General features: G+C 42.8%; 1 protein-coding gene across 1 annotated transcript in view; it reads right to left on the bottom strand.

The window, feature by feature from the left end:
* Positions 1–345: 345 nt before the first annotated feature.
* The window catches only part of LOC128381855 (semaphorin-4G-like), a 52044-nt gene continuing 40716 nt past the window's right edge, over positions 346–11673 (bottom strand). The window contains exons 3-8 of the mRNA XM_053341879.1: positions 5797–5945; positions 3955–4017; positions 2789–2887; positions 2605–2698; positions 993–1106; positions 346–521 (exon numbers count right to left, since the gene is read on the bottom strand). Coding sequence (XP_053197854.1) covers positions 346–521; positions 993–1106; positions 2605–2698; positions 2789–2887; positions 3955–4017; positions 5797–5945 — 695 coding nt within the window. The remainder of the gene's footprint in view (positions 522–992; positions 1107–2604; positions 2699–2788; positions 2888–3954; positions 4018–5796; positions 5946–11673) is intronic.

Raw genomic sequence — 11673 nt, 5'->3', positions numbered from 1 at the left:
CCTTTAATCCTTCCTCCCTCCCTCCTTTCCATCCTTCTTTCCTTCCTTCTTCCTCCCTTCTTTCCTTCCTTCTTCCTCCCTCCGTTCCTTCCTTCTTCCTCCCTTCTTTCCTTCATTCTTCTTCCTCCCTCCTTTCCTTCCCTTCTTCCTCCCTTTTTTCCTTCCTTCTTCCTCCCTTCTTTCCCTTCCTTCTTCCTCCCTTCCATCCTTCCTCCTTCCTTTCCTTCCTTCTTCCTCCCTTCCATCCTTCCTTCCTTCCTTCCTAAATCTGTCATGTGAGATTTATCTTTAACTTTCCAAACCCAGTGAAACATTTAACATGATTATAGTTAAATAATATTTTGGTTAGTTCTTCTTCTCTCTAACCTTGCAGACTCGTGCGATCCTTGACACCTTGGTCTGACTCGGGTAGGCGATCTGTTCCTGACTCCTCTCCGTGAAGAAGAAGTAAATCTTGTCGTCGTCACCAATGGAGCTGTTGATGCTCTCTTTCAGCAGCACAGAGCCTACGAAATCTGCCTCTGCACACACACACACACACACACACACACACACACACACACACACACACACAGACACACAGACACACACACACACACACACACACACACACACACACACACACACACACACGCACACACACACACACATCAGTGCAAAATGCCCAAACGCAGACCTATTAGCAGCCAAGGATGCGTCTCCTTGGAAACTAAAGATGGAGCTTTTAAGTATGATTGAATCGCCACAGCTAAGCCAGTTATAGCTGCAGAGCATCTTTCCCTTCACTTCACTTCTGTGATGTGATTTTCTTTTTCTTTTTTTTCTAAGAGAGTCTAAGAGAGTTTTTGTAGTAACAGCATAAAACATCTAATGAGATCAAGAAGTGCAAAAAATATCAATGAGGATTAGTGTGTGTTGTATAGTAGAGTGAAGACTGTGTCTGGCTGCAGCTTCATTCTGATGCTTCTTAATGGTGTGTTGTGTTTTTTTACCCAGGAGCCAGCGGGTGGGGGCTTCCTCCGTCCTCAGCGTGGGGAACGGGAAGTTCCTCCGTACGTCAGGTGAGCTGCGGAACTCGTACTGAGACGCGGTGAACATCTCGCCGTCTGATGAACAGATCATATAATGTGTTAGTAGATGGGCGAAGAAGAAGAGGAAGAGGAAGAAAGTAGGAAATCTGAGGTAGATCAATGGAATAAAAATGCTTTAAAAATGTATGTAGGACATTTTTTTTAAATCACCATTTAACCCTCCTGTTGAGTCAAGGAAGGAAAGAAGGGAGGAAGGTAGGGGGGGAGGAAAGAGAGAGAGAAGGAGGGAGGGAGTTAAGAAGGAAGGGAGGAAGGAAGGAGGGAGGGAGAAAGGAAAAGAGGAAGGACAGAAAGAAGGAGGGAGGGAGGGAGGAAGGAAGGAAGGACAGAAGGGAGGAAGAAAGGGAAAGAAAAAAGAGAGAAGGAAGGAGGAAGGACAGACAGAAGGAAGGAAGGAAGGAAGGAAGGAATGAAGGAAGGGGGAAAGAAGGAATGAAGGAGGGAGAAAGGAAAAGAGGAATGGAGGAAGGAAAGAAGGAAGGAAGGAAGGAAGCTATTCTAAAGGTTTATTACAAAGCTCCACTGTGTTGTTCTCTTTGTCTTTATGAACAGGACCAGGATGTATTTGAGCTGTACTCTGGTCTCATCTGTCCGCAGCATGTTCTCACACAAGGATTTTGGCTCCAGTATTTTTGGCCAGGACTGAATGTGTTACGTAATAAATATACACATGTCAGTTATACTGTATAACCATAGACTGTATAAAAGAAATGGACGTAACATCCGTGACGTCACCCATTGGTTTGTGGACTGCTGCTCGGAAGCCAATAGTTTCTAATCTAGGCAGCGCCATCTTGAAAATTTCAGGTGCATGCTGGGAAAAATAAAAACACGGATTCTACTTATATGGGCATGAGGCGGAGTCATGGACGGACGTATGGGCGGGACCAACGGCGGAACGGGGAGGCTGCCATTGGTTGCGAGGGCTGGATCTCGAGGACATTGGTCAATCAACCTGTCAATCAGGACGTAGCCACGCCCTAATGCATACCCTGCTTTATCGTCAAATATAAAATCAGAGAGGCCAAAATGTCCCAAATGAACATCATACTGCATTGAAGAAGGCTTTAAACTAGCGATTGAGACCATAAACACATTTTGAAAACGTTTACTGAGGTTAGAAATCAAGTGAGAAGTTGGTGAATTCTCCATTGACTTGTATAGAGACGGTCGCCCCCTGGTGGCCTTTTGATAGAATGCAGTTCTAAGTTACTTCCTGGTTGGCTTCTTTTCAGAGGACAGGAACTCCCCGCCTGTGTATAACACAGTATAATACAGTATAACTTATACTGTATTATACTGTGTTATACAGTATAAGGAAGGACAGATGGAAGGAACGACAGAAGGAAGGAAGGAAGGAATGAAGGAAAAGATCACAGAAAGGTGGGAAAGTGGGCCGGATCACACCCCTCTGCGGCCTGGTTCTAGCCCACAGGCCTCATGTTTCACACCTCCTGCTGCTGCTTTGCTTACACCAGCATTAACAGATTAAATGCAAATCCAGGAAGTGTACCTATGAGCAGGCCGGTGTATCCTTTAGCCGGGTCATATGGACACCTGTCTCTGCCCTCCTCGAACCCGGACGACAAGTTGAACCGCTCTGCATCCTTACAGAGAGGAGTCAATCAATCTTTAAGTCTTTAATACTCATAATTGTGCTTTATAGTTAGTTAGACGTTGTTTAAAAAGGATCTTACTATATAAGCACAGAGAGGTTTGAAGGCGTTCGTTCCGCAGACGTAGAGATGAGTCTCGTTGTAGCGCTGCAGAAAGCGGATGTGATTGAAACACTCCGTCTGCAGAGAACAGGAACCAAAGAGAAACAGGTTATTATTGTTCAGCTGCAGAGAAACACACACACACACACACACACACACACACACACACACACACACACACACACACACACACACACACACACACACACACACACACACCAGTCTTTGTGCTTCATGCAAATAGTTAAAAAGGGAAGTTTCAATGTAGCATTTAACCTTCCTGTCGTCCTCCTGGGTCAAATTGACCCCCGTCTGTTTTGACTGTTTCTTCTTTACTCCCTTCCCTCCTTTCCTTCCTCCCTCCCTTCCCTATTTCCTTTCCTCCATCCTTCATTCCCTCCTTTCCTTCCTCCCTTCCTTATTTACTTTCCTCCATCCTTCATTCCCTCCTTTCTTTCCTTTCCTCCCTTCCTTCTTTCCTTTCCTTCCTCCCTCCCTTCTTTCTTTCCTTTCCTCCCTTCCTTCCTTCCATCCTTCTTCCTCCCTTCTTTCCTTCATTCCTCCCTCCCTCCCTTCCTCTCTCCTTTCCTTCCTTCCTCCCTCCCTCCCTCCCTCCCTTCCTTTCCTTCCCTCCTTTCCTTATTTCCCTTCCTCCCTCTTTTCCTTCCTTCCTCCCTCCCCTCTTTTCCTTCCTTCTTCCTCCCTACTTTCCTTCCTTCTTCCTTCCTCCTTCCTCCCTCCCTCCCTTGACCCCTCCTTTCCTTTCTTCTTCCTCCCTTCCTTCCTTCTTCCTCATTTCCTTCCTTCTCCCTCCTTCCCTCCCTTCCCCCTCTCTCCTTTCCTTCCTTCTTTCCTTTCCTTTCCTCCCTTCTTCCTTCCTTCCTCCCTCCCTCCCTCCCTTGCCCCCTCTCTCCTTTCTTCTTCCTCCCTTTGTTCCTTCCTTCCTTCCTTCCTTCCTCCCTCCCTTCTTTCCTTTCCTCCCTCCCTCCTTTCCTTGACTCGAGGACAACAGGAGGGTTAATGAAAAGTGGATTTGTCACAAAGCACAAACGGTTTCATTTGTGTTTTCTCACCATAAATGAAGATGTTACAGTTGTATGAGAAGTATTTATGAGTATAAAGAGTGTAAAGATGCAACCTTGTACCTGATTGTCTCTGCCTTTGTTTAAACACTGCTTCTTCTGTTCAGGGGAAGCGTCCCAATCGATCTAAAAACAATGGGAGGGGGGGTAATAAGGATGACTCAGATCGCTCAATAACTAGAGAGCGAAAAATAGACAAAAAAAATAAATAGAAAAATCTAGATAGACAAGAAGAAGAAAACAGGTGCGTGATAAACAGAAACAGAGAAAAGGAGAGAGAGAGAGAGGAAGGAAGGACAGCACTCTTAATGTTCTGGCTGTGCAGTGAAACGCGTCACTGCCTCCTCAGTAACCCTCGAATAAATGCCTGGTGCTTTTAATCCGATAGCCATAAAATTGGAAGGAGCACAATGGGATTTACTCAATCTGCTTAAAGCTATTATTAGTTAGTCTTCCTCTTTAGATTTAGGAAATAGGAGTAAACTAGTGGAAATGGGCTGAGTGCTGTGCTTAAAGATACAAATGAAGTGATATTAGGTCTGTTAGAAACCTCATCCTTTCCTACTACTACTGATGATTTCAGCTCGGGTAGGAACCAAATAGTATGTAGTATAGAAGTATGTAGTATAGAAGTATGTAGTATAGAAGTATGTAGTATGTAAGTATGTAGTATAGAAGTATGTAGTATAGAAGTATGTAGTATAGAAGTATGTAGTATAGAAGTATGTAGTATAGAAGTATGTAGTATAGAAGTATGTAGTATGTAGTATAGAAGTATGTAGTATGTAAGTATGTAGTATAGAAGTATGTAGTATAGAAGTATGTAGTGTGTAGTATAGAAGTATGTAGTATAGAAGTATGTAGTATAGTAGTATGTAGTATGTAAGTATGTAGTATGGAAGTATGTAGTATGTAGTATAGAAGTATGTAGTATGTAGTATAGAAGTATGTAGTATGTAGTATAGAAGTATGTAGTATGTAGTATAGAAGTATGTAGTATAGAAGTATGTAGTATGTAGTATAGAAGTATGTAGTATGTAGTATAGAAGTATGTAGTATAGAAGTGTGTAGTATGTAGTATAGAAGTATGTAGTATAGAAGTATGTAGTGTGTAGTATAGAAGTATGTAGTATGTAGTATAGAAGTATGTAGTATAGAAGTATGTAGTATGTAGCATAGAAGTATGTAGTATAGAAGTATGTAGTATGTAGTATAGAAGTATGTAGTATGTAGTACAGTAGTATATAGTATAGAAGTATGTAGTATGTAGTATAGAAGTATGTAGTATGTAGTATAGAAGTATGTAGTATGTAGTATAGAAGTATGTAGTATGTAGTATAGAAGTATGTAGTATAGAAGTATGTAGTATGTAGTATAGAAGTATGTAGTATGTAGTATAGAAGTATGTAGTATAGAAATATGTAGTATGTAGTATAGAAGTATGTAGTATGTAGTATAGAAGTATGTAGTATGTAGTATAGAAGTATGTAGTATGTAGTAGTAGTATGTAGTATAGAAATATGTAGTATGTAGTATAGAAGTATGTAGTATAGAAGTATGTAGTATGTAGTATAGAAGTATGTAGTATGTAGTATAGAAGTATGTAGTATGTAGTATAGAAGTATGTAGTACAGTAGTATATAGTATAGAAGTATGTAGTATAGAAGTATGTAGTATGTAGTATAGAAGTATGTAGTATAGAAGTATGTAGTATGTAGTATAGAAGTATGTAGTATAGAAGTATGTAGTATAGAAGTATGTAGTATGTAGTATAGAAGTGTGTAGTGTAGAAGTATGTAGTATAGAAGTATGTAGTATAGAAGTGTGTAGTATATAGTATGTAGTAAAGAAGTATGTAGTATGCAGTTTTGAACACAGCCAGGGTCTTTTAGCATCTTGACTCACTGTTAGGTTTGCAGGTGTGGAGATGTCGGAGGTGTTGAGTGCGTACAGAGCTCCTCTTCCTCCCACGTACAGAAGCCCCGCCTCCTCCTCCAGCAGGAGGGTGCTGTAGTTCCTGGAAGAGCCGGAGAAACGAGTGCAGCTCAACAAGCCTGGGAAAAAAAAAAGAATGACGCATCATAAGAAAGTTTTCAATCTTCCTTACTCCCTTTCTTCCATCTGTCCTTCCTTTCTTCTGTCCTTCCTTCCGTCCTTCCTTCCTTCCTTCCATCTAGCCTTCCTTCTGCCCTTCCTTTCTTCCCGTTTCCTTTTCCTTCCTTCCTTCCTTCTGTCCTTCTTCCATCTTTCCTTCCTGTTTCCTTTTCCTCTCTTCCTTCTTTCCCTACTTCCATCTTTCCTTCCTTCCTTCTTTTCCTTCCCCCCTTCCTTATGTTCTTCTTCCATTTCTTCCATATTTCCTTCCTGTTTCCTTTTCCTCCCTTCCCTCCTTCCATCTATCCTTTCTTCCCTCCTTCCTTCCTTCCTTCCTTCCATCCATCCTTCCATTCTTCCATCCTTCCTTCCTTCCTTGTGTCTGTCCGTCCTTCCTTCCTGTTTCCTTTTCCTCTCTTCCTTCTTTCCCTACTTCCATCTTTCCTTCCTTCCTTCTTTTCCTTCCTTCCTTCTTTTCCTTCCCCCCTTCCTTATGTTCTTCTTCCATTTCTTCCATATTTCCTTCCTGTTTCCTTTTCCTCCCTTCCCTCCTTCCATCTATCCTTTCTTCCCTCCTTCCTTCCTTCCTTCCTTCCATCCATCCTTCCATTCTTCCATCCTTCCTTCCTTCCTTGTGTCTGTCCGTCCTTCCTTCCTTTCTTCCATATTTCCTTCCTGTTTCCTTTTCCTCTCTTCCTTCTTTCCCTACTTCCATCTTTCCTTCCTTCCTTCTTTTCCTTCCTTCCATTCTTCCTTCCCCCCTTCCTTCTGTTCTTCTTCCATTTCTTCCATATTTCCTTCCCGTTTCCTTTTCCTCCCTTCCCTCCTTCCATCTATCCTTCCATTCTTCCATCCTTCCTTCCTTCCTTGTGTCTGTCCGTCCTTCCTTCCTTTCTTCCATATTTCCTTCCTGTTTCCTTTTCCTCTCTTCCTTCTTTCCCTACTTCCATCTTTCCTTCCTTCCTTCTTTTCCTTCCCCCCTTCCTTATGTTCTTCTTCCATTTCTTCCATATTTCCTTCCTGTTTCCTTTTCCTCCCTTCCCTCCTTCCATCTATCCTTTCTTCCCTCCTTCCTTCCTTCCATCCATCCTTCCATTCTTCCATCCTTCCTTCCTTCCTTGTGTCTGTCCGTCCTTCCTTCCTTTCTTCCATATTTCCTTCCTGTTTCCTTTTCCTCTCTTCCTTCTTTCCCTACTTCCATCTTTCCTTCCTTCCTTCTTTTCCTTCCCCCCTTCCTTCTGTTCTTCTTCCATTTCTTCCATATTTCCTTCCTGTTTCCTTTTCCTCCCTTCCCTCCTTCCATCTATCCTTTCTTCCCTCCTTCCTTCCATCTATCCTTCCATTCTTCCATCCTTCCTTCCTTCCTTGTGTCTGTCCGTCCTTCCTTCCTTTCTTCCATATTTCCTTCCCGTTTCCTTTTCCTCTCTTCCTTCTTTCCCTACTTTCATCTTTCCTTCCTTCCTTCCATTCTTCCTTCCCCCCTTCCTTCTGTTCTTCTTCCATTTCTTCCATATTTCCTTCCTGTTTCCTTTTCCTCCCTTCCCTCCTTCCATCTATCCTTTCTTCCCTCCTTCCTTCCTTCCATCTATCCTTCCATTCTTCCATCCTTCCTTCCTTCCTTGTGTCTGTCCGTCCTTCCTTCCTTTCTTCCATATTTCCTTCCTGTTTCCTTTTCCTCCCTCCTTTTCTCCCAAACATTTTAACTTAACTAATATACTGTCATTAATATTTGGTACATTTGGTGGGTTTTGGATATCTTGGGTTAGTGTTTTTGACTTGGCAGCAGCGTGTGGAGGATGCTCTTCTGTTTCAACGTGATAGCAGCACTGTGCAGAAAGCTTGGTGCACAATAAATGGAGTTAAAATGTTTATATTGCGTCCTGTAATATATCTGCTTTTATATGAGGATGCTGTGAGGAATGCATAAAATCAATGAGCAGGAGAGAGAACTAACACTACATCAGTTTAGTAGTAATTTGTTTATTGGGAGTGGGCGCAGGGGGGGTTAAAAGTTAGGATGATTATAAAAGCCTGTGACTGACAGGGGCCTTAAAATATATTATTATCATTAACATATCATCATTATATAGGCATTAATAGGGTATTTCATTTATAATTAAGCTAAACACTTTATTTGTATGCAGACTGTTGCATGCATGTCTACACACAAAGAGAGAAGGAAGGGAGGAAGGAAGTAAGGAGAGAAGGAAAGGAGGAAGGGAGGAAAGGAGGAAGGGAGGGAGGAAGGACGGGAGGAAGGAAGGAAGGAAAGGAGTAAGGAGGGAAGGAAGGAAGGAGGAATGAAGGAAAGGAGTAAGGAGGGAGGGAGGAAAGAAAAGAGGGACGAAGGAAGGGAGGAAGGAGGGAGGGAAGAAGGAAAGGAGTAAGGAGGGAGGAAGGAAGGAAAGGAGTAAGGAGGGAGGGAGGGAGGGAGGAAAGAAAGGAAGGAAGGAAGGAAGGAAGGAAGGACGGAAGGAAGGAAGGAAGGAAGGAGGTGTCCATATATTATAATTCACACTTCCACTTTAAAAGCTAATGACAGTTATTTCATGTTGTAGTATTGTGTGACTGACAGGGGCCTTAAAAAATATTATTATTATTATTAACATATCATCATTATATAAGCATTAATAGAGTATTTCATTTACAATTAAACTAAAGACTTTATTTATATGCAGACTGTTGCATGCATGTCTAGACAGTGTTATATTATCACAGCTCAGTGTCCAATCCACTTTATTAGCACGAAGGTTTCCAAAGTGCTAGATAAGACAATAGAAGCACAATTAAAAAGATGAAGTAGACAATAGAAAGATAAAAGCAATAAAATAAAATGAAATATAATAAAATAAATAAAATGGACTAACTGCACAAGATAGAAATATGCATGTATACACATAAAATCAACTCTACATGGTGTCAAAAGAGAAGAGGTTGGTTTTAAGAAGAGTTTTATAGTGAGACAGAGAGGAGGACTGTGCCATCCATTCCAAAGTTTTGGAGATGTCCTTCCTACCTACCTACCTATCATCCTTCCTTCCTTCCGTCTTGCCTTCCCTTCTTTCGTTCCTTTCTTTCTTCCTTACTCCCTTTCTTCTATCTGTCCTTCCTTCCCATCTTCTTTCCTTCCTTCCATTCTTCCATCTAGCCTTCCCTCTGCCCTTCCTTTCTTCCTGTTTCCTTTTCCTTCCTTGCTTGCTTCCTTCCTTCTGTCCTTCTTCCATCTTTCCTTCCTGTTTCCTTTTCCTTTCTTCCTTCTTTCCCTACTTCCATCTATCCTTCCTTCCTTCCATCTTTCCTTCATCCTTCTTTTCCTTCCTTCCTTCCCTCCTTCTTCCATATTTCCTTCCTGTTTCCTTTTCCTTCCTTCCCTCATTCCATCTATCCTTTCTTCCCTCCTTCCCTCCCTCCTTCCTTCCTTCCATCCTTCCATTCCTTCCTTCCTTATGTCCGTCTGTCCTTCCTTTTTCCCTTTCTTCCATCTTTCCTTCCTTCCTTCCTTCCTTCTCTTTAATGAGATCTCTGTATGTGTCTCTTGAACACACTTCCAGCGTTTCCTCCACGTTTTCCCCTCTGGCCTTCTTTCTTCCTCTCTTCCCCCGAAAACCACACCGAACAGCAGAAATGATTAACCTCGACGAGAGAGAGAGAGAGAGAGAGAGAGAGAGAGAGAGAGAGAGAGAGAGAGAGAGAGAGAGAGAGAGAGAGAGAGAGAGAGAGAGAGAGAGAGAGAGAGAAAGAGAGAATAGATGGAAGGAGGGAAGGGAGGAAAAGGAAATATGGAAGAAAGGGAAGAAGGAAGGAAGGATAGAAGGAAGAAGGAAGGAAGGAAGGAGGGAAGAAAGGATAGATGGAAGTAGGGAAAGAAGGAAGACAGGAAAAGGAAACAGGAAGGAAAGATGGAAGGAAGCAAGCAAGGAAGGAAAGGGAAACAGGAAGAAAGGGAGAGAGAGAGAGAGAGAGAGAGAGAGAGAGAGACAGAGGAGAGAGACAGAGAGAGAGACACAGAGAGAGAGAGACACAGAGAGAGAGAGAGAGAGAGAGAGAGAGAGACCACAGCGGGTCTACTGGTGGAGGGTTGGTCTTATTAGCTGTGAGCTGGGACAGGCTGCCGTCAGTTCATAGTGTGAGAGGAGAGAGGAAGGTATGAGAGGATGAGAGGATGAGAGGAAGAGAGAGGAAGAAGAGGAGATTAATATGCCCATCTGCACTCTGCTGACTCATATTCCTTCAACCAAACCCTGCAGCTGTTCTGTCTGTCTGCTTCCTTTTCTTTTCTTCTTCTTCTTCTTCTTCTTCTTCTTGTTTGTCACATTTATCTCATCAGACGTTTCTCTCAATCTGCACATCTAACTTCTAACTTCTTTTTTTTTTGTTTCTATTCGTGCATATCAAATCAAACCTCCTGCTGAGCTCACACCCGAAGTAGATCTTCAACATGCAGATAGAAAAAAAACAACAATGTCCTCCTTTTTTTTTTCTTTCCAGAGTCTCACAGCGCAGCGGAGCAACGGCAACATGACCCATTTCTGAAGTGCTACACCATCGTGGGGGGACGGGGGGGGGGGGACAAGAGTGTGGGGGGGGGTGTTCAAATATTTAGTGTTGCACCAGACCAATTATTTCTTTTGCAATGGATAAATAATCATGTTTGTCTGCACTGAGATCAAAAGATTAACAACTGAAAAACATCATATTCAATGTTTTAACAATAGAGAAAATTACTAATGTGGCCTATTTACTAGTGTGTTACAGTATGGACATTCCTCACACACACACACACACACACACACACACACACACACACACACACACACACACACACACACACACACACACACACAGAGAGAGATGATGATGATGATGATGATGATGCTGTGGCAGTGCTGCTGATGAGATGTGGCAGTACTGGGGCACGATTCCTGCTGAATGCCCTCAAATATTGCCTCCCCTGAGTCCCTCCCACACACACACACACACACACACACACACACACACACACACACACATTGCCGACAGTCCTCCCAGTAACCCCCCCCCCCCCCTGTCGTCTCCCAGATCTGCCAGTCTTGCCCTCCTCACGCAGTCACACTGAGGGGCGTGTAGCAGTGTAAAGTGTAGAAGTGTAAAAGTGACGATTGAAGCTTTTTCCACGGAGCCACAGAGAGCAGTAGAGCAGTAGAGGATTTAAACCTGGGCTCCCTGAGGATTTTAATATCGCTACCAACGGGAGAACTCAGAAATCACACTTTTTATTTTACTGTAATTTGAGAAAAATATATAATAACATGTTTTTCTACAAAATCCTCTTTAATAATCTAAAGGTGGAATTATTGACAGTTTTTAATAAGTAGCCTTAAACCTCCTGTTGTCCTCAGGTCAAGGAAGGACAGGAGGAAGGAAGGAAGGAAGGAAGGAAGGGAGTAAGGAGGAAAAGAGGAAGGAAGGAAGGAAGGAAGGAAGGAAGGAGGGAGGAAGGACAGAAGGAAGGAAGGAAGAAAAGGAGTAAGGAGGGAGGCAGGGAGGGAGGAAGGAAGGAAGGAAGGGAATGAGTAAGGAGGAAAAGAGGGAGGAAGGAAGGAAGGAAGGAAGGAAGGAAAGAAGGAACGCAGGAAGGAAGGAAGGAACAAAAGGAGTAAGGAGGGAGGCAGGGAGGAAGCAAGAAAGGCAGGAGGGAAAGGAAAGGGA

Source organism: Scomber japonicus, chromosome 20 (assembly GCF_027409825.1).
Source record: "Scomber japonicus isolate fScoJap1 chromosome 20, fScoJap1.pri, whole genome shotgun sequence".
Lineage (NCBI taxonomy): Eukaryota > Metazoa > Chordata > Actinopteri > Scombriformes > Scombridae > Scomber > Scomber japonicus.
Note: the sequence above shows the minus strand (reverse complement) of the source record. Positions and strands in the feature narration are given on the sequence as shown.